At 37.7% G+C, this 25,000-nt stretch overlaps 2 protein-coding genes across 3 annotated transcripts in view; both read left to right on the top strand.

Moving 5' to 3' along the window:
- The window catches only part of LOC115224503, a 102,234-nt gene extending 101,599 nt beyond the window's left edge, over window positions 1-635 (top strand). The window contains exon 3 of the mRNA XM_036513276.1: window positions 1-635. This exon is cut by the window's left edge and continues 2,460 nt beyond it. Coding sequence (XP_036369169.1) covers window positions 1-487 — 487 coding nt within the window. The 3' untranslated portion in view covers window positions 488-635.
- Window positions 636-16,725: 16,090 nt separating this feature from the next.
- LOC115224203 (coatomer subunit beta') overlaps window positions 16,726-25,000 on the top strand; it is a 33,319-nt gene continuing 25,044 nt past the window's right edge. The window contains exons 1-5 of one of the 2 annotated variants that reach the window (XR_003882857.2): window positions 16,726-16,902; window positions 20,273-20,410; window positions 21,314-21,400; window positions 22,792-22,918; window positions 24,123-24,271. Coding sequence is in view for 1 of the 2 variants with exons in the window: in XM_029794970.2 (XP_029650830.1) it covers window positions 16,900-16,902; window positions 20,273-20,410; window positions 21,314-21,400; window positions 22,792-22,918; window positions 24,123-24,271 (504 nt within the window). In the remaining variant the exon portion in view is untranslated. The remainder of the gene's footprint in view (window positions 16,903-20,272; window positions 20,411-21,313; window positions 21,401-22,791; window positions 22,919-24,122; window positions 24,272-25,000) is intronic. The other variant, XM_029794970.2, reaches the window with a different exon arrangement.

Raw genomic sequence — 25,000 nt, 5'->3', positions numbered from 1 at the left:
TGTATATGTCAATGACGATGAAGACGACGATGACGCCATCGACGTTGATAACGACGACAGCAACGTCGGGGATATTGACGATGACGACGGCGACGCTAACAACTCCAACCTCAAATTCACATTTAAAAAAATCGGTCACCGGGAAAGCGTGATCGAAACAAATTTGGTGCAGGGATTATTAAACTCAGACGACCACGAAGACGATGACGACGAGGATATCGATGATAATGATGACGATGATGATGGTGGTGGTGGTGGTGGTGGTGGTGACGACGGTGATGACGACAATGATGATGAGGAGGATGATTACGACGATTATGATGACTCACTGTCCCTCAGTACAGGAGAGTTGGAAAAGAAGAGCAGCTATTTCAAGAGAAAATCTTCTCGGAACTCTGGAAACACTAATAACATTGACGAGGTAGATTTATCCTCGTCCGTTTCTAAAGAGACAGACTGTGGCGGCGGCAACAACACTCGGAGTTGAGTGTCGACTCTGAGTCCAAAGGATTGTTTAACTCAAAATAGATTGCAAATTACACATATACACTCATTCAACATTAACACGAATACAAAGTATATATACACACATATGTATATATATATATAATTACATATATATAAAATTATATATATATATATGTATATATATATATATATAGATATATATATATATATATAATTATATATATAAATTATATATATAATTATATATATAATTACATATATATATATATATAATTATATATATGCACATACATACATATTAATATATATATATATTTGCATTCACACACACGCGCTTACATACTAAAGAAAAAATCCTGAAAAACAGCCAAAAACAAAAAAAAAATGATATTATAAATAATTACAATAAACAATCTATTTCAATTGTAGAAATCCAATTAATTACCTCTTTGTGAATAGATTAACGATGAGATTGATGAATTTAAAAAGGAAAAAAAAAAAATTAATCGACAAAGAAAAAAAAGCTTTAAATACATATACATACATATATATACATATATATATATATATATATATATATATATCTATATATATATATATATATATATATATATATATATATGTGTGTGTATGTATATATGTATGTATGTACATATATATATATATATATATGTATATATATATACACACATATATCTATGTATATACACACACACACATATATATATATATAAATATATATATGTGATTATGTAAGCCCAAAAATCAAAAGGTGAGTGAGAAGAAAGAAAGGAAGAAAGAAAGAATGAACCAATGGAAACAGAAAAACGCCAAAGAATAAGAAAAACAAACAAAAACTATATAAAAGTCGTAATGGTTATGTTGATGATGATGATGATGATAACAACAACAACCATTATAAAAAATAACAATAACAATAATGATAATAATAATGATAATAATGTATTCTAGTCAAGTAGATTTGATCTCGTAGTTTCTTCATAATACCTCCCCCCCTCACCATGCCACCCACCTTCCACCCCCCATCCCCAATTCAACCCATCCAACACCAAAATACAAAAAAAAAAATACAAAATACAACAGACAAAACAAAGACCAAAAGAAACATAATACACACAAAAAAAAATACCAGTGGGATTTCTACCCAAGAGTCAACTTCGGTTGTAAAACTTCCTACTGTACACTTGGAGATGCGTACATCCATATATAAACACACATATATATATATATACATATAGATATAGATATATATATATCCCTAGACCCTTATGTATGTATGTATATATATATATATATATATATATATATATATATAATATATATATATATATATATATATATACATATATATATATATTATATATATATATATAATATATATATATACATATATGTATATACATATATATATATACATATATATAATATATATATATATACATATATATACATATATATATATATATATATATATATATAATATATATATATATATATACATGCACACACATATATCTATATACATATATATATATATATGTATATATATGCATACACACGCATGCACACTCACACAGACGCGCACACACATACACACATATAAATTGACCTGAAAAAAGCGACTGAAAAGCAACCAAAAAAAAAATTATGATTTAAAAACAATTGCAACATACGAAAGCAAACAAAAGGAGAAAAAGAATAAAGGAAAGAGGAAAAGAGGAAAGGAAATAAAAAAAAAGAATAGAATATAAAAAAAAAAAAAATTGAAAGAAAAAATATGAATGAAAGAAAAAGGACTTTGTACAAAATGTAGGAAACCAATAATGATAATAATAATTATGATAATGATAATGATTATAACATGAATGATAATAATAATAATAATATTAATTAAAAAGAAAACTCCTCTTATAAAATGAAAAAAAAATCAAAGAACCTGACAAACAGACAAACAATATGTCGAATGTGAAAAATATTGTATAATTAACAATGGAAAAAAATATTAATAATAATAATAATAATAATAATAATACCAGAGATTGAAAAATTGTTTAAATCTTTTTTAATCTGTTTGCTTTGGTTCCATGTTTTTTTTTTGCCTTTTTTTTTGTTGTTGATTTTTGTCTTTTCTTTTTTTTTTGTTAATTTTTGTCTTTGAAATTCTTTCCCCCCATTTTAGTTGCAGGGTTCACATTTCATGCATGTCGGTAAATACTGTTGAGAGATGCTGCTCCGATCGAGCCATTGCGCTTTTTTTTTTTTATTTCACATCCACAGATTTACAACCAGTCTCAGAAACCAAGTCAAAGCACGACTGTGGAACCTGGTGCGAGCTCAGGCCTTACCAGTTCCTGTCGAGCCATCCAACCCTTACCAGCATGGAAAAACGGACGTTAGCTGATGATGTTGATGATGATGCGTTTGGATCTCGAATGCCTTGTTTGCCCAACTACAGTGACAGGGAGCAGGATTTGAACTCGGAATGCAAAGAACCAGAGTAGATAATGTGAAGCATCTTACTCATCCACCATCTTAGTCTTAAAAATCCAAAGCTCTATAACTCCCTAAGGAGTATCGGCCTCTGATGACCTTTCTCTGCCCTACTCTGGGTTGTCTTTTCGGCTTCTGTCAAGTTGGGTTTCAGCTTTTTTTTGCTGCCCTGTACCATATATTTCCCCGAGGGAGGACCTTCCTCTCTCCCAGGTTTTGTTGGTTTTGAATTGTCATTAATGCTTCTTTAACTTTGCCTTTTTCTAGGTAAGGGTCTTGGCCCTATGCAAATACATTTTTACCTTCTGGGCAGAGGTGGTCCATATTAATCTGGCCTCTGTTCTTCAATCTGTCCAGCATGGAAAGCCATACCAGGTGCTTCTGCTACACTGGTATAGTTCTCAGGGTCACTGAAGCATATAAGCTTCAACACCAAGTAGTTCAGTATGTTAAAAGGATCATTATTGGTAAACTTATACATAAAAATTTATAATTATGAGTACAATTATGATTAGGGTTCAGCAAAAATTTGTTTCACCACATACCGAATTTTAGAAATAGCAGTTAAAACTAACTATTTCACTACTATAAGAAAATCTCAGTATATATATATATATATATATATATATATATATATAAAATATAAATTAGAGAAAAACCACTATTATGCAACTCAAACAATGATAGATATAAACCAATACATAAATAGCAAATAATATATATTTTCATAAACCATATAACTTATAACTAGATCTCAAGTTATAAGTTATATGTTTTATAAAAATATATATTATTTGTTATTTATGTTTTGGATTATATCTATCATTGTTTGAGTTGCATAATAGTGGTTTTTCTTTAATTTATATATATTATATATTTATATTGTGAAATTTGATTTAATACTAATTTGAATTTTTCCCTGTAAGTTTGGAGTTATACTCCCTAATATTATATATATATATAAGAGTAGTTGAATGAATTATCTTATTATGGATAATTTGGTTAAGCGATACCTGGTAGCAAATTCACGTCAGAAAAACACAGTTGAAGCTACATGCCTAGGGCAGAGATCACATGCTTTCGTGTGGAAATTTGTGTGTTTTTTTAAATACAAATAAATGAAAGAATGGAGTTGAACGACGAATTAACAAAATTCCTTTATTTTTGACATATGTTTCGAAGGCTGCATATTCCTAATTTCGAAGGAATAAGGGGTGCATTATGCCGCCTTCTCATCAGGAAAAACAAGGAACTTATGTCAGCATCAAGATGCACAAAAACTTTTAGATGACTGCCCACACGGAGCCCATAGCGATAATGAGTGTTTCTTTAAAATATTCTGTTATAAGCAGTGACGTATATATATATACAAATAAGAAAATGGAGAAACAAATTCATTTCGATCATCAATTTATAGATATTACAATATATATATATGCCAGTGGAAATTCCATGTTTTATAAATGTTCTCTTTTCTATTTTGATGCATAAATTCCTGAATCTCTTTAATATTGTTTCAATATGCCAAATATTTCAATAATGAGTTTCATTTCATTTCATTTCAATGATTGTGTCTTCATTAAGATGGTTTTAACCTTTCTTTTGCTACAGAAATCAGACATATCCACTCCATCTGCTGATCTTTTGTTGAGATATGTTAAGTTTACTGAGGCAATGTAACTACTTTTGCTTGTTTCAGACGGACTGCGGCCATGCTGGGGCACCATCTTGAGGAATTTTCGTCAAACTAAGTGACCCTAGAACTTATTTCCTTTTTAAGCCTGGTACATATTCTGTTGGTCTCTTTTGCCAAACAGCTAAGCTACAGAGATGTAAACACACCAACACCAGTTGTCCAGCTGTGGTAAGGGACAAACACAGATGCACACACACATACAACAGGCTTCTTTCAGTTTCTTATTTCTTTATTGCCCACAAGGGGCTAGACATAGAGGGGACAAACAAGGACAGACAAAGGGATTAAGTTGATTACATCAACCCCAGTGTGTAACTGTTACTTAATTTATTGACCCCGAAAGTATGAAAGGCAAAGTCGATCTCGGTGGAATTTGATCTCAGAACGTAACAACAGACAAAATACTGCTAAGCATTTCACCCAACACGCTAATGTTTCTTATTTCTTTATTGCCCACAAGGGGCTAAACATAGAGGGGATAAACAAGGACAGACAAAGGGATTAAGTCGATTACATCGACTCAGTGCATAACTGGTACTTAATTTATTGACCTCGAAAGTATGAAAGGCAAAGTCGACCTCGGTGGAATTTGAACTCAGAACGTTACGGCAGACGAAATACCACTAAGCATTTCGCACGGCATGCTAACAATTCTGCCAGCTCACCACCTTTCAGTTTCCATCTTTCACCTTCCATCTAGCAAATCCACTCACAAGGCTTTGGTCAGCCCGAGGCTATGGTAGAAGATACATGCCCAAGCTGCCACGCAGTGGGACTGAACCAAGAACCTTTTGGTTGGGAAGCAAGCTTCTTACCACACAGACCCCACACCAATTCCATTTTTTCTTTTTTTTCTTTTGTTATATATTTAAAATCATTACTGAAATAATCATGAAGTTTAATTTCACAGTGAAAGGATTCATTTTGTTCAAAATGCAACACGGAGACACATATCAGGACAAACAGAAAATACTTCAGATATGAATACTTTTTTTTTTTTGTTATTCTTACACTTTTTTCAGTCATTGATCAAATCAACTCCAGTACTTATGCCTTTTACCATAGCCTCGGGCTGACCAAGGCCTTGTCAGTGGATTTCATAGATGGAAACTGAAAGAAGCCCATCATATATATATATATATGTATGTATGTATGTACGTACGTAGATATATAGATAGATAGATAGATATACATATATATATTGTGGCTGTGTGGTAAGTAGCTTGCTGCACAAACACATGTTCCGGGTTCAGTCCCACTGTATAGCACCTTGGGGAAGTGTCTTCTACTATAGCCTCGGGCCGACCAAAGCTGGTAGACGGAAACTGGAAGAAGCCCGTTGTATATATTTATGTGTCTGTGTTTGTCCCTCACCTCCCACCATCTCTTGATAACTGATGCTAGTGTGTTTACGTCCCTATAACTCAGCAGTTCAGCAAAACAGAACAATAGAATAAGTACTAACACTCTTTAAGGTAGTGCTCCAGCATGGCCGCAGTCAAATGACTGAATCAAGGAAAAGAATAAAAGTATACATATATATATATATATATATACATATAAATATATATATATATGTATACATATGACTGTGTGGTAAGTAGCTTGCTTACCAACCACATGGTTCCGGGTTCAGTCCCACTGCGTGGCACCTTGGGCAAGTGTCTTCTACTATAGCCTCGGGCCGACCAAAGCCTTGTGAGTGGATTTGGTAGACGGAAACTGAGAGAAGCCCGTCGTATATATGTATATATATATATGTGTGTGTGTGTTTGTCCCCCTAGCATTGCTTGACAACCAATGCTGGTGTGTTTACGTCCCCGTCACTTAGCGGTTCAGCAAAAGAGACCGATAGATTAAGTACTGGGCTTACAAAGAATAAGTCCCGGGGTCGATTTGCTCGACTAAAGGCGGTGCTCCAGCATGGCCGCAGTCAAATGACTGAAACAAGTAAAAGAGTATACATACATATATATATATATATTTAAAGTGTAGGGTATTATATATCCATTATGGTGGATCTTACCAATCAGTTTTTCAATAATGGTTCAACGGAGTGTTACATAGCAGCCTAATTATGTAACCCTGTGCTCTTCAGAGATGGCAGTTATGAACCCGAATTTGACAACTGCTATCTATTGTTGGACGTGAAAAGACAACAATCGGTTTGTGGTTGCTGTTAAAAAAAAAACAATGAGCAAGGGTTAAATTAAGAGTTATGTCCCTTGGCTCAAAAAAAAAAACCCCATGTATTTATATATATATATACACACACACAAACATTACAGAGATAAATGGACACCCCATAAAACATCGTTTTATGTTTATTTTTACTTGAAATGGTTTATATTTTCTATTAATTGACATTTTTACGTTTCAGGTTCTAAATGTGATTGCTTAATAATGCCACACACAAAATAAGCCTAGGAACCGTCTGAATTTCAAAGAGGTTGTATTGTGGGTCAATCTGAAGGTGGACTTTGCATAAAATCGCAGAAAACCTTGGCATCCCATTTTCTACAATTAATAGAGTGACTGTGTGCAATTCACCAGATAGAGGATAAGAATCCACATCACCTCAGGCAGGTCGACCATTGCCCTCTGACAGGACTCTTTGCTTTATTAAGTGTATAATCCTCATTGCAAGGCCTCTGACATAGCAGAACAAGTCCCAGAGCAGCTGTCAGGTATCTCCACAAACTTGGCCACTATGGCAGAGCAGCAAAAAGGAAGCCACTTCTTCAACCAGCCAATATCAAGTGGAGAAGAGACTGGGCCAGTGAGATGTTGGAAAGGCCATGTGCATTTTAGGACACTGTCATATTCTCTGATGAGTCCAGATTTGCTCTATTTTCTGACAGTGGTTGAATGTGGGTCTGGAGACTCTGTGATAAAGAATTTGACATGAAAAGATTGCAGCCAACAATAAAACGTGGCAACTATTCTGTGATGTCTCAGGAGCAATTTGGAGCAATGGTCGATCAGAGCTGATGGGGTGTGAAGAAAACATAAACTCAGATAAATATGTGTCCATATTGCAGAAAGGACACCTTCCAATCTTCTCCAGTGGTGAAATAATTAACGAAGACTTTATTTATGGAAGATGTGGTTCCTTTGAACACCTCTGGGATATAATGGACAGAACACTTCATAACAAGAAAAAGAAAGAATCCTCAAAGCCAGATCTTTTGAGATTACTCCATGAAACTTGGCAAGAAATTCCTCAAGAGAATATTCGTCATGTGATCAGTAGCATTCCTTATAGAGTCCCTGCACTGAAAAATGCAAAGGGCACGTCTACTAAATATTAAATATTCACATTATAATAATAAATAATTTGACTAGAATTTCAGATTTAAATCAATTTTAACGATTATAAGGGTGTCTATTTACTTCTGTCGTGTGTGTGTGTGTATGTATATATATATATATATATATATGTACTTTTTCTTTATTCTTTTACTTGTTTCGGTCATTTGACAGTGGCCATGATGGAGCACTGCCTTAAAAGGTTATTTAGTTGAAGAAATCAACTTCAGGACTTATTCTTTGTAAGCCTAGTCCTTATTCTATCGGTCTCCTTTGCTGAACCGCTGAGTTACAGGGACGTAAACACACCAGCATCAGTTGTCAACCAATGATGACGAACAAACACAGTCACAAAGACATGCACCCATAAATATATATGATGGGCTTCTCTCAGTTTCCATCCACTAAGTGCACTCACAAGGCCTAGGTCAACCTGAGGCTATAGCAGAAAACACTTGCCCAAGGTGCCACACAGTGGGATTTGATATGGGACCATGTGATTGGAAAGCAAGCTTCTTACCACACAGCCACGCACAAACATATATATCATCATCATCATCATCGTTTAACATCTGTTTTCCACGCTAGCACGGGTTGAACGGTTCGACTGGGGTCTGGGAAGCCAGGGGCTGCACCAGGCTCTAGTCTGATCTGGCAGTGTTTCTACAGCTGGATGCCCTTCCTAACGCCAACCACTCCGCAAGTGTAGTGGGTGCTTTTTACATGCCACCGGCACAGGTGCCAGGGGAGTTTGGCATCGGCCACGATCGGTTGGTGCTTTTAACGTGCCACCGGCACGGAAGCCAGCCAAGGCGGCGCTAGCATCGGCCACGTTCGGATGGTGCTTTTTATGTGCCACCAGCACAGAAGCCAGGCGAGGCGGCGCTGGCATCGGCCACATTTGGATGGTGCTTTTTATGTGCCACCAGCACAGAAGCCAGTGTTATGAGTATTATAGGATAAAATCCTATATAAACCCAACTAACAGTTAAAAAATAGAGAAGAGAAGATGTTAAAAGTTTTTATAAATTTTCAATCCATACAATCGTTTCAAATGATAATACCAACATGTATGAAACATGGAAAAAATTAAATTAATTATAATAATAATTGAAATAATAATTAAATCAAATTAATTTAACTAAGCATTACCATTTTCTTCAGAGGAAAAAAATGAATAAAACATTAAAAAATATATTATATATATATGAGACAAGCTTTGGTTGGCCCGGGGCTATAATAGAAGTAATAGAAGACACTTGCTCAAGGTGTTGTGCAGTGAGACTGAACCAGAAACCACATGGCTGCAAAGCGAACTTCTTAACCACAGGGCTATGCCTGTGCCCATACATGCCATATCCCTTTGGGGAGTTTCCCTGTTTTTCCAAGATCTACATTTGGAGAGAGAGAGAGAAAGACAGACAGACAGTGTAAGGGAATGCACACTCCAAAGGGTATTTCGTCCAACATTCGACAAAATCAATGTAAACAGGTCAAAAATTAGCCTTAACCAAGTTAAAAACATAAAGCCAATATCACACAGCCAGGTAGCATATTGTTAGGTGTTATTGGAAATAACATGTACAGATCCAGGGACCATAGCTAGTGTTGCTGTTGTTGTTTTTTAGCTCTAAAATGGCCCTGATCAAGCAGACTTGGAATCAAAGGTATTCCAGCCATGATCATCACATATCCATTTTTTTTTTTAAATAAATGTATCTGGATGGTATTAACCAATGAATCCATTTGTAAGACTGTAAGATGAGGTTTAACCCTTTTGTTACCATATTTCTGTTAAAATGCAGTTTTTCTTTCAGAATATATAAAGAGCATTTGTCAACTGGTATAAAATAGTAGGTATGTACTATGAGTGTTCGGTTTGGCTAACCGCCAGTAAAACTCTAGTTTGAACTGAAACTGAACTTGTGATGTTGAGACTGCCTATCAGAAGTGGCTAGAAGTGGTTCCTCCTTGAGCAGGTAGATATAGATTAAAGTAAAAATGAAAAGGCAAAAACACCTTTTCAATTGAAAAAGATATTTAATTTAGATAGAGAATATAGATATATTGTCACTTCCAGCTGTTTCTAGAGTACCCAAATATGTGAATCATCATATTAAGTAAGGATTCCATAAGCTGAGTAGTTCATCATCAGAGAGGGAGATGTCAGAGAGACTTGAATACGAGGGAATATCCCCAGTCAAGGATATTAGTATATACTGGTTTGTCAAAAATGGGGGAAAACTCCATCATTATTAAGCCAGTGTTTTGAATATAATAACTGTTTCAAATTCTGGCACAAGGCCAGTAATTTTAGGGAAAGGAGAAGACAATTACATTAACCGCAGTACTCAACTGGTACTTATTTTATTGAACTTGAAAAGATTAAAAGTAAAGTCAACCCCGACGGAATTTGAACTCAGAACATAAGGACGGATGAAATGCTGCTAAGCATTTTGCCCGGTGTGCTAACAATTCTGCCATCTCACCACCTTTGTTTGGAACATAATATAACAGGATATTTTAATAGGAAGTTTTACTTCAGATCACTTTAACCCTTTCGTTACTATATTTCTGTTGAGATGCTCTGTGCTGCTTTCAATTACTTCAACCCTTTAGCGTTCAAATTAATATGTCAAAAATAATCTTTATTCATTTACATTTTAAAAAATTAATCTGGTATATATATATATATATATATATATATATCATCATCATTGTTTAACGTCCGCTTTCCATGCTTGTAGCTTCAAGATTTGAAAGATGTAATTGTTTATTTTTAGAATGACATTGCAGGGTAGGTGTGAGATACTAGTTCTGGCCAGTTTGAGCATAAAATGAGTAGAATATTTGGGCCGGATATAGCCGGTTTAAACACTAAAGGGTTAAATATAACAAAGAATTTAGTAAAATAACTTAGTTATCATTAAGCCAGTGTTAGGAACATAAATTGTGACTAAGGTTTGGTGGAAGATTTTAGTTCAGGACTTTTGATAACAAGACATTTGTACTACAAAACCAGGGGCAGTTTCAGCTGGGTTGGTATCAAAAGGGTTAAATATAACCAAGAATTTTGTAAAATAACTTAGTTATCATTAAGCCAGTGTTAGGACTAGTGACCAAGACTTTTGGAAATATGCTGTGCCTGCGAAGCTGGTGGCATGTAAAAGGCACCATTTGAGCATGATCATTACCAGCGTCACCTCACTGGTACTTGTGCTGGTGGCACGTGAAAAAAACATTCAAGAGAGGTTGTTGCCAGTGCCGCTGGATTGGCTCCTGTGCCGATGGCACATAAAAAACACCATTTGAGCATGTTGCCAGTACCACCCAACTGGCCCTCATGCCGGTGGCACGTAAAAGCACCCACTACACTCTCGGAGGGGTTGGAGTTAGGAAGGGCATCCAGCTGTAGAAACTCTGCCAGATCAAGACTGGAGCCTGGTGCAGCCATCTGGTTCGCCAGTCCTCAGTCAAATCGTCCAACCCATGCTGGCATGGAAAGTGGACGTTAAACAATGATGATGATGATGATATATATATATATATATATATATGGAAAGGTGGGTTTATCCTCCACCACTGCTTGACAACCAGTGTTGGTATGTTTACGTCCCTGCAACTTAATGGTTTAGCAAAAGCGACTGATAAGAATTAAGTACCAGGCTTTAAAAAATAAGTACTGGAGTTGATTCATTTGACTAAAATTCTGCAAGGTGATGCTCTAGCATGGCCACAGTCTAATAACTCAAGCAAAAATAAAAGATATATATATATAAGATACAAAATGGGACAAGAACACAAAACATCCAGACAGCTAGGTGATACAAAAATGGGACAACAAAACATCCAGATAGACAATACAAAGAAAACAGGGACAGTTTATTCGAAGTTTCCTTTCCTCAGTCAAGTTCCAGATTATCCTCGCAGTTTTGGCTGATTATACTTGAGACTGCTCCAATCTGGCCAGCCCCAAGGAAAAACTAAGCTAAGAGCGTTAGATTCCTGGGACGAAAGCAGCGAACGTATACAAAAACAAGGATGGAAAAAAAACCGGATGTTACACAAATACAATAAAAATAACAGTACATAATACCATATATATAACGATTAAAAAGGCAAATTGTTTGGCAACACTTGAAAAGATATTTATTTAATTTAGATAGAGAATATAGATATACAGCGTCTCTTACAGCTGTTTCTAGAACAATCAAACAGGTGGATCATCATATTGAATGAAGATTCCATTGGCTGAGTATGCAGTCATCAGAGAGGGAGAAGTTGGAGAGATGTAAAAGCAAAGGAAAGTCTCCAGTCAAGGATATTGGTGCATTTCATTTTGTCAAGGATGAGGGAAGGATCAGAATAAAATAGGAAAGCATTAAGTAAATCCATGATCAAATGAGAAATACAGTTATAGGTAATGTCCAATGGCAGCTTCAGATGAGGATGTTTGATGATAATTCATGGTGAGGAATTATGGTTTTAAATTTTGCCACAAGGGCAGCAATTTAGGGGGAGGAGATGAAGCAATTAGATTGACCCCAATGTTCAACTGGTACTTATAATATTGACCCCGAAAGGATGAAAGGCAAAGTGAACCTCAGTGGAATTTGAACTCAAAACATAGCGATAGACGAAATACTGCTAAACATTTCATCCAGTGTGCTAACGATTGTGCCAGCTTTCCGCCTTATAAAAATAAATACACCCTTTTAAAGCCTAGCCAGGCTCATGGGCCCGGTTTCCCGGTTTCAATGGCGTATGTGTTCCCCAGCTGGGCGGGACGCCAGTCCATCGCAGCGTTACTCATTTTTACCAGCTGAGTGGACTGGAGCAACATGAAATGAAGTGTTTTGCTCAAGAACACAACGCGTTGCCCGGTCCAGGAATCGAAACCACAATCTTACAATCATGATGCTGACATCCTAACCACTAAGCCATGTGCCTCCACTAGCTTGCCGCCTTATGGTGAGGAATATTGGAAGTTATCAGTTCCAGTTTTGGTTAGAGAATGAATGAGAGTAGACTCGGAATATTATACTATAGTCAGGTGGAAAAGCAGACAAGGTGGACGTAGTAGAATAGATACATACTAGTCGGTATAGTTGGGGGTGTGCTAGTCGAGAGAGGTTAAGGGGTGCATGTAGAGACAGATAGATAACAGGATGAAGGATAGCAGATGTCAAGTGGTCAAATGATCACCAAGACTGGCCAAAGTCAGGAAAAATTGGATGGAGAGGGATAACAGTCTATACTTATTTCTTTACTACCCACAAGGGGCTAAACACAGGCGGGACAAACAAGGACAGACACACGGAATAAGTCGATTACATCGACCCCAGTGTGTAACTGGTACATATTTGATCGACCCCGAAAGGATGAAAGGCAAAGTCGACCTCGGCGGAATTTGAACTCAGAACGTAACAGCAGACGAAATACAGCTACGCATTTCGCCCGGCATGCTAACGTTTCTGCCAGATCACCGCCTTAACAGTCTATACTTTTAGGTCCATGTGTTCAGACAGGATGTTGGTAGGATATTTGCACAGGCTGTTGTTTAGTATATTCAGTGACATCAGTTCCTTGAGTACAACACATGGTGAGGTAAAGATGTTGGCATACATCAGTCACTCAGTCATTATTCAGTGGAGTATGAACACATTAGCAGCAGCAGTTTTCTATATGGAAGTAACCAAAATTTAATGGTGTTGGATTTGCATGATTGGGTTTGCATGATCATCACAGGTGGGTTATAGTTTATACTGGCAAAAGGGGTTAAATACCTCCTACTCTTGTGTTTAGGTCAGCTAGGCCTGAAGTGGTATATCTGGGTTGTTAGTAATTAGAACTTCAAGTCACTATGCTTCCCAAAGTTCCCAAACTCCTATAGTCAATACCATTGAGAGATGACAAGAACTTGGTCCTCAGAGCTATTAATAAGAACTGAAGTCACTAACAGAATTAAGCTACCAACAGGAATATTCCAGGTGACATCATCATCATCATCATCATCAACAACATTTAACGTCTGACGAGCTTCTTTCAGTTTCCATCTACCAAATCCACTCCCAAGGCTTTGGTTGGCCTCAGGCTATAATAGAAGACAGTTAGTTGCCCAAGGTGTCAGGCTGTGGGACAGCCATGCCTGCATTTATAAGTGTCCGTATTTGGAAGTCAAAAGTGGTAAAATAGTCAACCAGACAAGGAATATGTGTGGAGGGGTAAGAAACGATAAGGGAGATGGGAAAATAGGGAGGAAGGAGGAGAGAAGAGAAAGAGGGGGAGGGGAAGAGGGAGATAGGGGAGGAGAGACAGTGGAAAAGAAGAAGAGGGAGAAGAGGGGATGAAAGAGAGTGGAAGAGGGAGAGAGGGAAAGAGGCGATGAGAGAGAGAGAGGGGAAGAGGGAGAGAGGGAAAGAGGCGATGAGAGAGAGAGAGTGGGAGAGGGAAAGAGGGAGAGAGGCGATGAGAGAGAGAGTGAAAGAGGGAAAGAGGGAGAGAGGCGATGAGAGAGAGAGTGGAAGAGGGAGAGAGTGGAAGAGGAAGAGAGAGAGGGAGTGAGAGAGAGAGAGTGAGAGAGAGAGGTGGGGTGACAATGGAACATTCACTGTTAGAGAAAGACAGAATAGAAAGGAGGGCGATACACTGAGCAGACGACACACTGTTGTCATGTGACCTATTAGCAAAAAATAGTCAACGATAATCACCAAGTTAATAGGTTTAAATGTAATTAATGAATTTATTTACAATATACCAAAGTCTGTTACAAATATATTCAATAAATAATACCTGTAAGTCTTTGTAGTAGATCTTTGGATCATTTCCATCCCAAGCACAGAGATGGAACAGAGCCCACGCACGCACACACACACACACACACGCACACACACACACACACACACATACACACACACTTACACACACACACATTCTTTATTTTGTCCTGTACCGTCCATAATGTTTTTTCTTAATGTAAAACCCTTGGTGACCAATAAAGAAATCATTATTTCTTTTTATCGCAGGATTTTTTTTTTTACTTTACTTGAGTTTCATGTAAAATTTAATCTTTACAAAAAGAAGCCTGTCGCGTGTGTGTGTGTGTGATGTGTGTCTCAGTCCAACCGGTGCTGGTTTGTTTGCGTCTATAGAACCAGGCTTTAACAAAATAGTTACTAAAGTCGACTTGTTCGACTAAACCTGTCACAAAAATTAATTTACTATATCAGACGTACGGAGCCACCCATAATTCCACCCCGCTATCAAACAATTACTTCGGATCTGCATTGTTGAAAACTTGGGCACTTTTTCGCTTAAGGGCGACAGCTAGCTTTTTCGTTTAAGCGTGAGTTTGACCGAGAAGAGAGTTGCTGGTACTACTTGAGAACAGTGGTCCGGTGCGCGCACTCGCGTGCTCACGCATCCGCGACAGGCTTCATTCAGTTTCCTTCAACCGAATTTGCTAACGAGGCTTTAGTCGGCGACGTTTGCCTAAATTACCGCTGAGACTGAAGAGAGAGGGAGGAGGAGGTCATTGTGCGCGCAACAAGTGACATTGAGTTCGGACCCACTTGTTGCTAAGTAAACTGCTTAACAACACAACTAGATAAAATGACCACATAAACGCTCGTAATTCAGCTTCAAACGATCTTCATATTCAGCTAGTTTATTGAATTTGTTACATTATCAGTTGACACCTTATTTTTCTGTTCTTCCCAGTGTCACGGTGTGACACAAATTGTATATAAAGGGGAACGACTTTGATGGGCTTACTGCTGTCCATTCCTATTTTTTAAACGTATTAGACTTCTGTTATTTTGTTTATTAAATTAATACGGCATGAAACCACCGCTATTAAAGAGTTACATTTAAAATTCTGATCTTAGATCGAAATATCAGTTAAACTTCCTTTAGAGTCCATTGTAACGAAGGTATGATTTAAAAAATTAAAATAAAAAACCGAAATGAAGAAATGCATTTCGTTTCAGCATTTTCGCTACTTCAACAATATATACGTATTCAATTTTTGTAAATATTACTCGCGATTCAATAATCTGATATAGTAGAAAATAACCAAAAGTGTTCCAGCCGTGATCACTCAGTAACAGTATATTTAAGATAACACGACCTCTATAAATTATAATCCATGTTAGAAGAGACATCATTTGCCATGTGTTTATATATTAACGGAACCACCCCGTAATTTATAAATATGAATGCATGTATATTAAACGATATTTATTTTATGTATACTATGTAGTGAATATATTACGCGATATATATATATATATAATTTTGATGAGCAGAGCCGCGTATAGATAGTACATTTCGCCGTTTCAGTTTTTCGATGTTACATCTTAGGCTTAAAATTTGCCTACTTTCGGCTCGTCTTTTCATCTTTTTGTATCAATAAAGTAAAGTAAGAATCGTGTGCTAAAGTTTATAATCATATTCTTATAACTCATCCTAGATATCCTAGAATCGAATTATAAATAAGAGAATTATTTCACTTAACCTGTCATGATTTTGGACTGTAAAGCTTTGTAAATTTTTTTTTAACATCGCTTGTTCTATTGACGGATTGATGAACAAGGACAAGGACAAGTTCCTATCAATTTATTTATATATAAAAAAAAATAAAATATAAACCTATTTCTTTAATTATTCTGACAGATTTCCTTGTTACATATTCGTATTTTCATTTGTAACACTGCTGACACGTTACTGCAACATTGTACTTCCTGTTCCGGTCTAGAGTCATAATAGCCACGTAGGGTGGAGTGACAACTCCACAGCTAACTTATACTTTTAGAAATATATCTCTCGCAACTATAATATATATATATATATATATCAACATATAAGTATATTGCATACCTTCCGTACACTCTGGCTCCCGTCTTATACACTAAATAATGGTGAGTATAGTAGTTTAATCTTACGCTTTAATCTTGTACACACATGCATATGTATATATGTGTATATATGTATTTCTTTTTCCTGGTGAAAAAGGTTAATATTTATCACCATTCAAAGTGGATGTTGCCTTAGAACACAATACATACGCACATGTATAATACTAATAATATTAAACTGGTACTATTGTAATATTTCAAGCTCTCAAACCAAGGAAATAGTGTGATTATATAGGTTGTCTATGAGTTTATGTATCGCTTACACCCGTTGTGTATGTATGTATGTATATATATATATATATATATATATATATATATATATATTATATATATATATACATACACATATATATATATATATATAATGTGTGTGTGTGTCATAGAAAGTATATATGGAATCGTCATGTCAAATCTGTTCTTTGGTGGGGGGTTTTTATCGAACATCAGTATCTAGAAAAAGTTTTCTAATTAGGTTACGAAAGTGGTTTACAATTGTCTTCGTGTGGAGTTCAATATTCCCCATCAGAATGTATTGAATTTGGCACCTGTCTTAAGAAACATGGGCTGGGCCATTTCCAAAGTTAATTTGTCTTGATCACTGACACAACGCAGACTTACGGACAGGCTTTCGAACTGCCGACCTTTTGACTGGATGTCTGCAACCCTGACCATTAGGCTATTTGACGGAGTTTGCAAAGTTTCCATTTAATGTTGTTAATTCGGCTTGCGTGTGTGTTTATTAAAAAAATAGGTCCCGATCAGAATTTCCGTTCATGATGGAAATTCTTAACCACAGCTCTGTAATAAACTCCTTAATCACAATGTTTCGATCAGCTGGTCTACCATACTTAAGGCAGTCTTTCGTTTTGACTTTCTGCGAGTCATATTGAAACATTGCCCTTATTAAATAAGTGACTGAGTATTCCGTAAACACATATATCCTTAGTATCCTTAAAGAATCAGCGCGACGACAGAGTTGGGCCTTTTCAGTTAGAGGTACAGTCGACGAGCTTCCCGTTACGAGTCAACTCGAGGTAATTCTTAAAACAGAAAAAAAAAAAAAAACCCTTATTTGTCCAAGATGCCTCACAAAAGACTCAAACTGTGGTCTTGTTGAAAAGCGAACTTTGTAACCATTCGGCCATACTGCGTCTGTTGTGACTCATTTTTATTTCAATGTGGTTAATCGTTACTCTTTTTGCATATAAGTCTTATGTCCGGTGGAGTCAAAGTAGGACAACTGCTGTGCCGATGGCGCCTATTGAGGGAGAAACATGTATCCAGCTGCCTCTGTATCTCCTCCCGTCCCACCTCCAAAAATCGATAATCTTTTTCTCATTGATATTTTAATTCCAGAGTAATCTTGATTCCTGACATTGTCTCTCCTTCTCCTATAATTACCACCAGGCATTTGTTTACTTTCTCTTGAAGTGAAGATTGTATCAATTAATCAAGAATTTACCTTGTATGATATTTAATGTACTTTTTTTTTTATTAGTCCTTGTCCAAATTCGTGCCTCTATCCACATTCCCTATTGCTAATAACCTCCACCTGTTTCCCAGCATGGTAATATTCCTACCACCACCACCACCACCAGTCCTTTGAACATAGACAACAGAATGGCCAGATATGTTTTAACAGAAGATTGCAAACAGACATCGCAACTTGTGCTGTAGTGACATTTGTTTGCTCTGGAGTTCTATGCCAAGACAAGGAAATATGCACACACACATATGAGGGGCTTCTTTCAGTTTCCTTGTACCAAATCAAGGCCTAGCTATTGTAGAAAATGTCCAAGGTACTGTGCAGTGGGACTAAACAGGAAATAAAACAGCTGTGAAATAAACTCCTTAATCACAATGCCATATGTACAGGATGGGCCAAAAGTCACGCACAAAATGAGTTCAGTACACTCCAGAATTGTCAGACATGCTTCAGTTTTTCTAAAACTGAATCAAATAAATAAAATAATGATGAATACATGTATCCATATATGAGGAACAAAAGGAATCTCTTTTACTTGTTTCAGTCATTTGACTGCGACCATGCTGGAGCACCACCTTTAGTCGAGCAAATCGACCCCAGGACTTATTCTTTGTAAGCCTAGTACTTATTCTATCGGTCTCTTTTGCCAAACCGCTAAGTTACACGGATGTAAACACACCAGCATCGGTTGTCAAGCGATGTTGGGGGGGACAAACACAGATACACAAACATATATATATATATATATATATATACGACGGGCTTCTTTCAGTTTCCGTCTACCAAATCCACTCATAAGACTTTGGTCAGCCCGAGGCTATAGTAGAAGACACTTGCCCAAGGTGCCATGCAGTGGGACTGAACCCGGAACCCTGTGGTTGGTAAAGAAGCTACTTACCACACAGCCACTCCTACACCTATGAATAATATGATATTGATAATAATGTAATGTAAATAAAATGTCAAATGTTTTGGTGCATGACTTTTGACTCACCTGTATATAAGAGCTGGTGACCTATCACCTGTAGCTGAAGGTGTAGTAGAATCAGGAAGGAAATTCCAAACATGGAATCGAAAGGCCTCAAAGTGAAATTGGCATTGCCTACAGTAATTGTAAGTTCATGGCTGTTTCCAGCACCAGCTTCACATAGCAGCCCCAGCCCATCCAAAGTACCTTGGATTGCAGGACGGCCTGCTGTGCTTACCTTGGATCGTAGGGCGACCTGCTGTGCTGGAGGAGACCTATTGAGTTAAGTACATCAACATCAAAATAAAAATCAAATGGAAATAGTAGTTGTGATACTTGTGCCGGTGGCACATAAAAAGCACCATCCGAACGTGGCCGATGCGAGCGTCACCTTGACTGGCTTCCGTGTTGGTGGCACGTAAATAGCACCAACCGATTGTGGATGCTGCCAGCCTCCCTTGGCATCTGTGCCAATGGCACATAAAAAGCACCCACTACACTCATGGAGTGGTTGGCGTTAGGAAGGGCATCCAGCTGTAGAAACACTGCCAGATCAGATTGGGACTTGGTGCAGCTCTGCGGCTTACCAATTCCAGTCAAACTGTCTTACCCATGCCAGCATGGAAAGTGGACATTAAATGATGATGATGATGATGACTTCCATTGACCATAATCCCTCATTGCTATTAGCAATGCCCTTTCTTCCTCTGCCATCACCTTCATCAGCCTCTGAACCCCACAGAACTATTAGCAAGCAATCTTCCTTCAGCCATTATCATCATCATCATCATCATCTATCAAACCACCCTGAACCTACAAAAGATTGTATTTCTGAATTCATAAAAATTTGTTTCAAATTCTCTCTTGTTTTATATTTTAATTTCTCATCATGTTTCCTTTATATTTAATCTTTCAAACAGCCGCTTCGTTTGGATATAAAGAGGAAGTTGTCAGCACGGTCTGATCGTGTGAAATGTGTAGACTTACACTCATCGGAGCCATGGATGTTGGCCAGCCTGTACAACGGCAATGTTCATATTTGGAATCTAGAATCACAGGTAAGATTTCTCTAGGAAAGGATTTGCATGTCTCTCTATTTGTGTTAATGCACCAAGGATGTCAGTTTGCTGATGCAGGTTCAGTTCCTACTGGATACTCACTTTATTCACTTTACGTATATCAGTTTTTGATCTTCCACTTCCGCACTGAGATTAAAGATATAATATAACCATTTATTGGTTGTGGCCATGCTTGGATTCTACCATCAAAAGTTTTCTTGTTGATTTTGATGAAGTCGAGTACTTTACTTACTTTACTAAGGTCTTTTTTTTTTTTTCACAAATGGCTAAGTTACTCAAACTAATAAAGTACTTGTTTGCTGCACTGATTTATCAGCTGCCCCCTTACTGAGGCACACACACCTGGAGGGTGATCTGGCTTTGCCTAACAAATCCATTGGAACCTACGTTATTACACACACCTATGATGTCATAGGCATTTATGTATTTATGTGGTTACAACATAAACCGTGGAAAGCGGACATTAAACAATAATGATGTGTTTATCTGCCTTTCTACCTCCATTACATCTCAATGAGGCTTGTTTTTATAGCCTACTTTCAACATTGGGGCAATAGCCCTGGATGAAGAAGTCAGATTTTAAGCTCTCATCCATCTGGGCACTACTCTGAGATAATACCACTCTTACTTTGCATTCTCATACACACACACACAATATATATATATATATATATAAAACAGGCTTCTGAAGAGTTTCCTTCTGTCAAATACCATTTGCAAGGCACCATTCAACTTGAGACAAGAGTTACTGATATTCAGGGTGTCCCACACTGGGATGGAACCCAGGGTCACATTGTTGCTAAATGAACTTATCAAACTATACTGCTATACCTGTATCATTCTCGTTAATTTATTTTATTTTATTTTGTTTGTCTTTTGCAGCAACTGATTAAATCTTTTGAAATCTGTGATCTTCCCGTGCGAGCTGCAAGGTTTGTGTCCCGCAAGAACTGGATTATTACAGGATCTGTAAGTATCATTGTTCAAGTTATTTTTGCGGGGTTAGGGTTTTATTAGAAATTTCATGAACATCTAATGGCAAGAGAATAACTTGGGAGTGTCTGTGTAATGTGGACCAAATAAATGCCACAGGGTATTATTGTTTCATGATAAATCTGTTTATTGACAGTTTCTTACCATTTGTGTGTGTGTATATATATATATATATTATATATATATATATATATATATATACATATACACATATATATATATATATATATATATACTCTTTACTCTTTTACTTGTTTCAGTCATTTGACTGCGGCCATGCTGGAGCACCACCTTTAGTCGAGCAAATCAACCCTGGGACTTATTCTTTGGAAGCCCAGTACTTATTCTATCGGTCTCTTTTGCCGAACCGCTAAGTGACGGGAACGTAAACACACCAGCATCGGTTGTCAAGCAATGCTAGGGCGACAAACACAGACGCACACCAGCATCGGTTGTCAAGCAATGCTAGGGCGACAAACACAGACGCACAAACACACACACGCATACATATATATATACATATATACAACAGGCTTCTTTCAGTTTCTGTCTACCAAATCCACTCACGAGGCATTGGTCGGCCCGGGGCTATAGCGGAAGACACTTGCCCAAGATGCCATGCCGTGGGACTGAACCCGGAACCATGTGGTTGGTTAGCAAGCTACTTACCACACAGCCACTCCTGCACCTATATATATATATATATATATTCTTTTAGTCATTTGACTGTGGCCATGCTGGAGCACCACCTTTAGTCGAGCTCATCGGCCCCAAGACTTTTTCTTTGTAAGCCTAGTACTTATTCTATTGGTCTCTTTTGCCGAACCGCTAAGTTACGGGGACGTAAACACACCAGTATCGGTTGTCAAGCGATGTTGGGTGGGTGGCAAACATATACACACACATATACACATACATACATACATACATATATATATATATATATATATATATACAATGGGCTTCTTTCAGTTTCCATCTACCAAATCCACTCACAAGAGATGAGGAATTATTTACATTATTTACATTATTTACATTTGACGGATATTTGCCCTCATCTTATTTGTTGTTAACACAACGTTTCGGCTGATATACCCTTCAGCCTTCTTCAGGTGTCTTGGGGAAATTTCGAACCTGGGTTCTCATTCCTAAGGTATTCTTATAATTATTATTATTCAGGTCACTGCTTGAACTCAGAATCTTTGGGTTAGTAGCCCGCGCTCTTAACCACTACGCCATATGCCCGTTCGTTATATGAATTCTTGCTAAATTCCAAGCAGCAAACCTAAACATGGTTTAGGGTGTGGGATTGTCACAAAGTGGAGTTGGTTGGAACGCTAATCTCTTTTCTGGTTTTCATTTTTCAGGATGACATGCATATCCGTGTTTTCAACTACAACACATTGGAGAGAGTGTTTCAGTTTGAAGCACATTCGGACTATGTTCGTACCATCGCAGTACATCCCACTCAACCATACATCCTGACAAGCAGCGGTGAGTAGATGCAGACCAGATCATGACAAACACCTGCCTACCTCCTCCCCCACTCCACAAACCAAATTTATGACCTACCACCATTTCATACTCTACCGTCCCCTTCTCTAACGCTGTTTTCCCATATTTCCTTGAACATGCCTTTCATTCTTTCATTGTGAGCCAAATATGTATGTCATGCTCTGAGGGCAATTACTCTTTTTTCTTGTTTCAGTCATTTGACTGCGGCCATGCTGGAGCACCACCTTTAAGTCGAACAAATCAACCCCGGGACTTACTCTTTGGAAGCCTAGTACTTATTCTATCGGTCTCTTTTGCCGAACCGCTAAGTTACGCGGACGTAAACACACCAGCATCGGTTGTCAAGCGATGTTTGGGGGGGGGGGATAAACACAGGCACACACACATATCTTCCATGAGCATGTCTGGTTATGGAAGAAATATTACTTGGAAACAGGTGAGGGATTTGCAACAGGAAGAGCATCCAGTTGTAGAAAACCTGCCTCAGCAAATGCCCACGATGAGGATGATGTTAACATTCATCCATCTGTTTCCTCATTCAGACATGGAAGGATAGTAAACATTGGGGTGAATGCTGATGCCACATAAAAAGCACTGGGGTTAGTGCCATGTAAAAAGCACTGGTTTTGATACCACTTAAAAAGTACTAGTGCTGATGCCTTGTAAAAAAAAACACTGTGGCACGTGCCACATAAAAAGAACTGGAGCTGGTGTCACGTAAAAAGCTCTGATGCTGGTGCCACATAAAAAGCACTGGGGTTAGTGCCATGTAAAAAGCACTGGTTACATGTAAAAAGTGCTGGTGCCATGAAAAAAAGCACTGGTGTTTGTGCCACATAAAAACCACCCAGTGCATTCTGTAAACTGGTTGGCATCAGGAAGGGCATCTAGCTGTAGAAACCATGCCAAAACGAACTATGGAACTTGGTGTGGGCCCTGGCCTTGCCAGTTCCTGTCAAACCATCCAACCCATGCCAGCATGGAAAATGGTTACCAAATGATAAGAATGATGATGATGAATGAACTACCTGTATCACTACCTCACCACCGCTACTGCTCTCTCCACCACCACCACTGCCACCTTCTCTCTACTATCTCCCTCATTACCATTCTCCGCCTCCACATCACCCACCACCCATCATCTCTAATCATAACAATTAATGATGTTCTTTCTCTATTCCAGATGACATGTTAATCAAGCTGTGGGACTGGGAGAAAAAATGGGCATGTACCCAGGTATTTGAGGGACATACCCACTACGTCATGCAAATTGTCATTAACCCTAAGGACAATAACACATTCGCCAGTGCTTCCCTTGACAGAACTGTTAAGGTAGGTCAACCAACATACCATCCACCTACCTCTCGCCATCTCCTTAATGCCCATTGCCCAACATGTTGTGTGTGTGTGTGTGTGTGTATCACCACATGTGATATTGTTCTTGTAGCTTTTGTTGTTGTTTAACCTGATGCCAGTCCTAATCCAGCATTCCTATCTTTTATCTTTTACTTGTTTCAGTCATTAGACTGTGGCCATGCTGGGGCATAACCTTGAAGAATTTTGGTTGAATGAATCAACCCCAGTACTTTTGTTTTTACTTTTTTTCTAAGCCTGTTACTTATTCTATTGGTCTCTTTTGCCAAACCGCTAAGTTAAAATGGGCGTAAACACACTAACACCAGTTTTCAACAGAGATACAAAGACACACACACACACACATGCACATATATATATATGATGAGCTTCTTTCAGTTTCCATCTACCAAATCCAACTCACGAGGCTTTGGTCGGCCCGAGGCCATAGCAGAAGCCCCCATCTTACCTTCTTACCTATGCTAGAATGGAAAAAATAAATCTATAAAAAAAAGAAAAATAGGCACAGGTGTGGCTCTGTAGTTAGAAGCTTGCTTCCCAACCACATGGTTCCGGGTTCAGTCCCACTGCATGGCACCTTGAGCAAGTGTCTTCTACTATAGCCTCGGACCAACCAAAGCCTTGTGAGTGGATTTGGTAGACGGACACTGAAAGAAGCCTGTTGTGTATATATATGTGTGTGGTGTG

The sequence above is a fragment of the Octopus sinensis genome, linkage group LG25 (assembly GCF_006345805.1).
Source record: "Octopus sinensis linkage group LG25, ASM634580v1, whole genome shotgun sequence".
NCBI lineage: Eukaryota > Metazoa > Mollusca > Cephalopoda > Octopoda > Octopodidae > Octopus > Octopus sinensis.
Note: the sequence above shows the minus strand (reverse complement) of the source record. Positions and strands in the feature narration are given on the sequence as shown.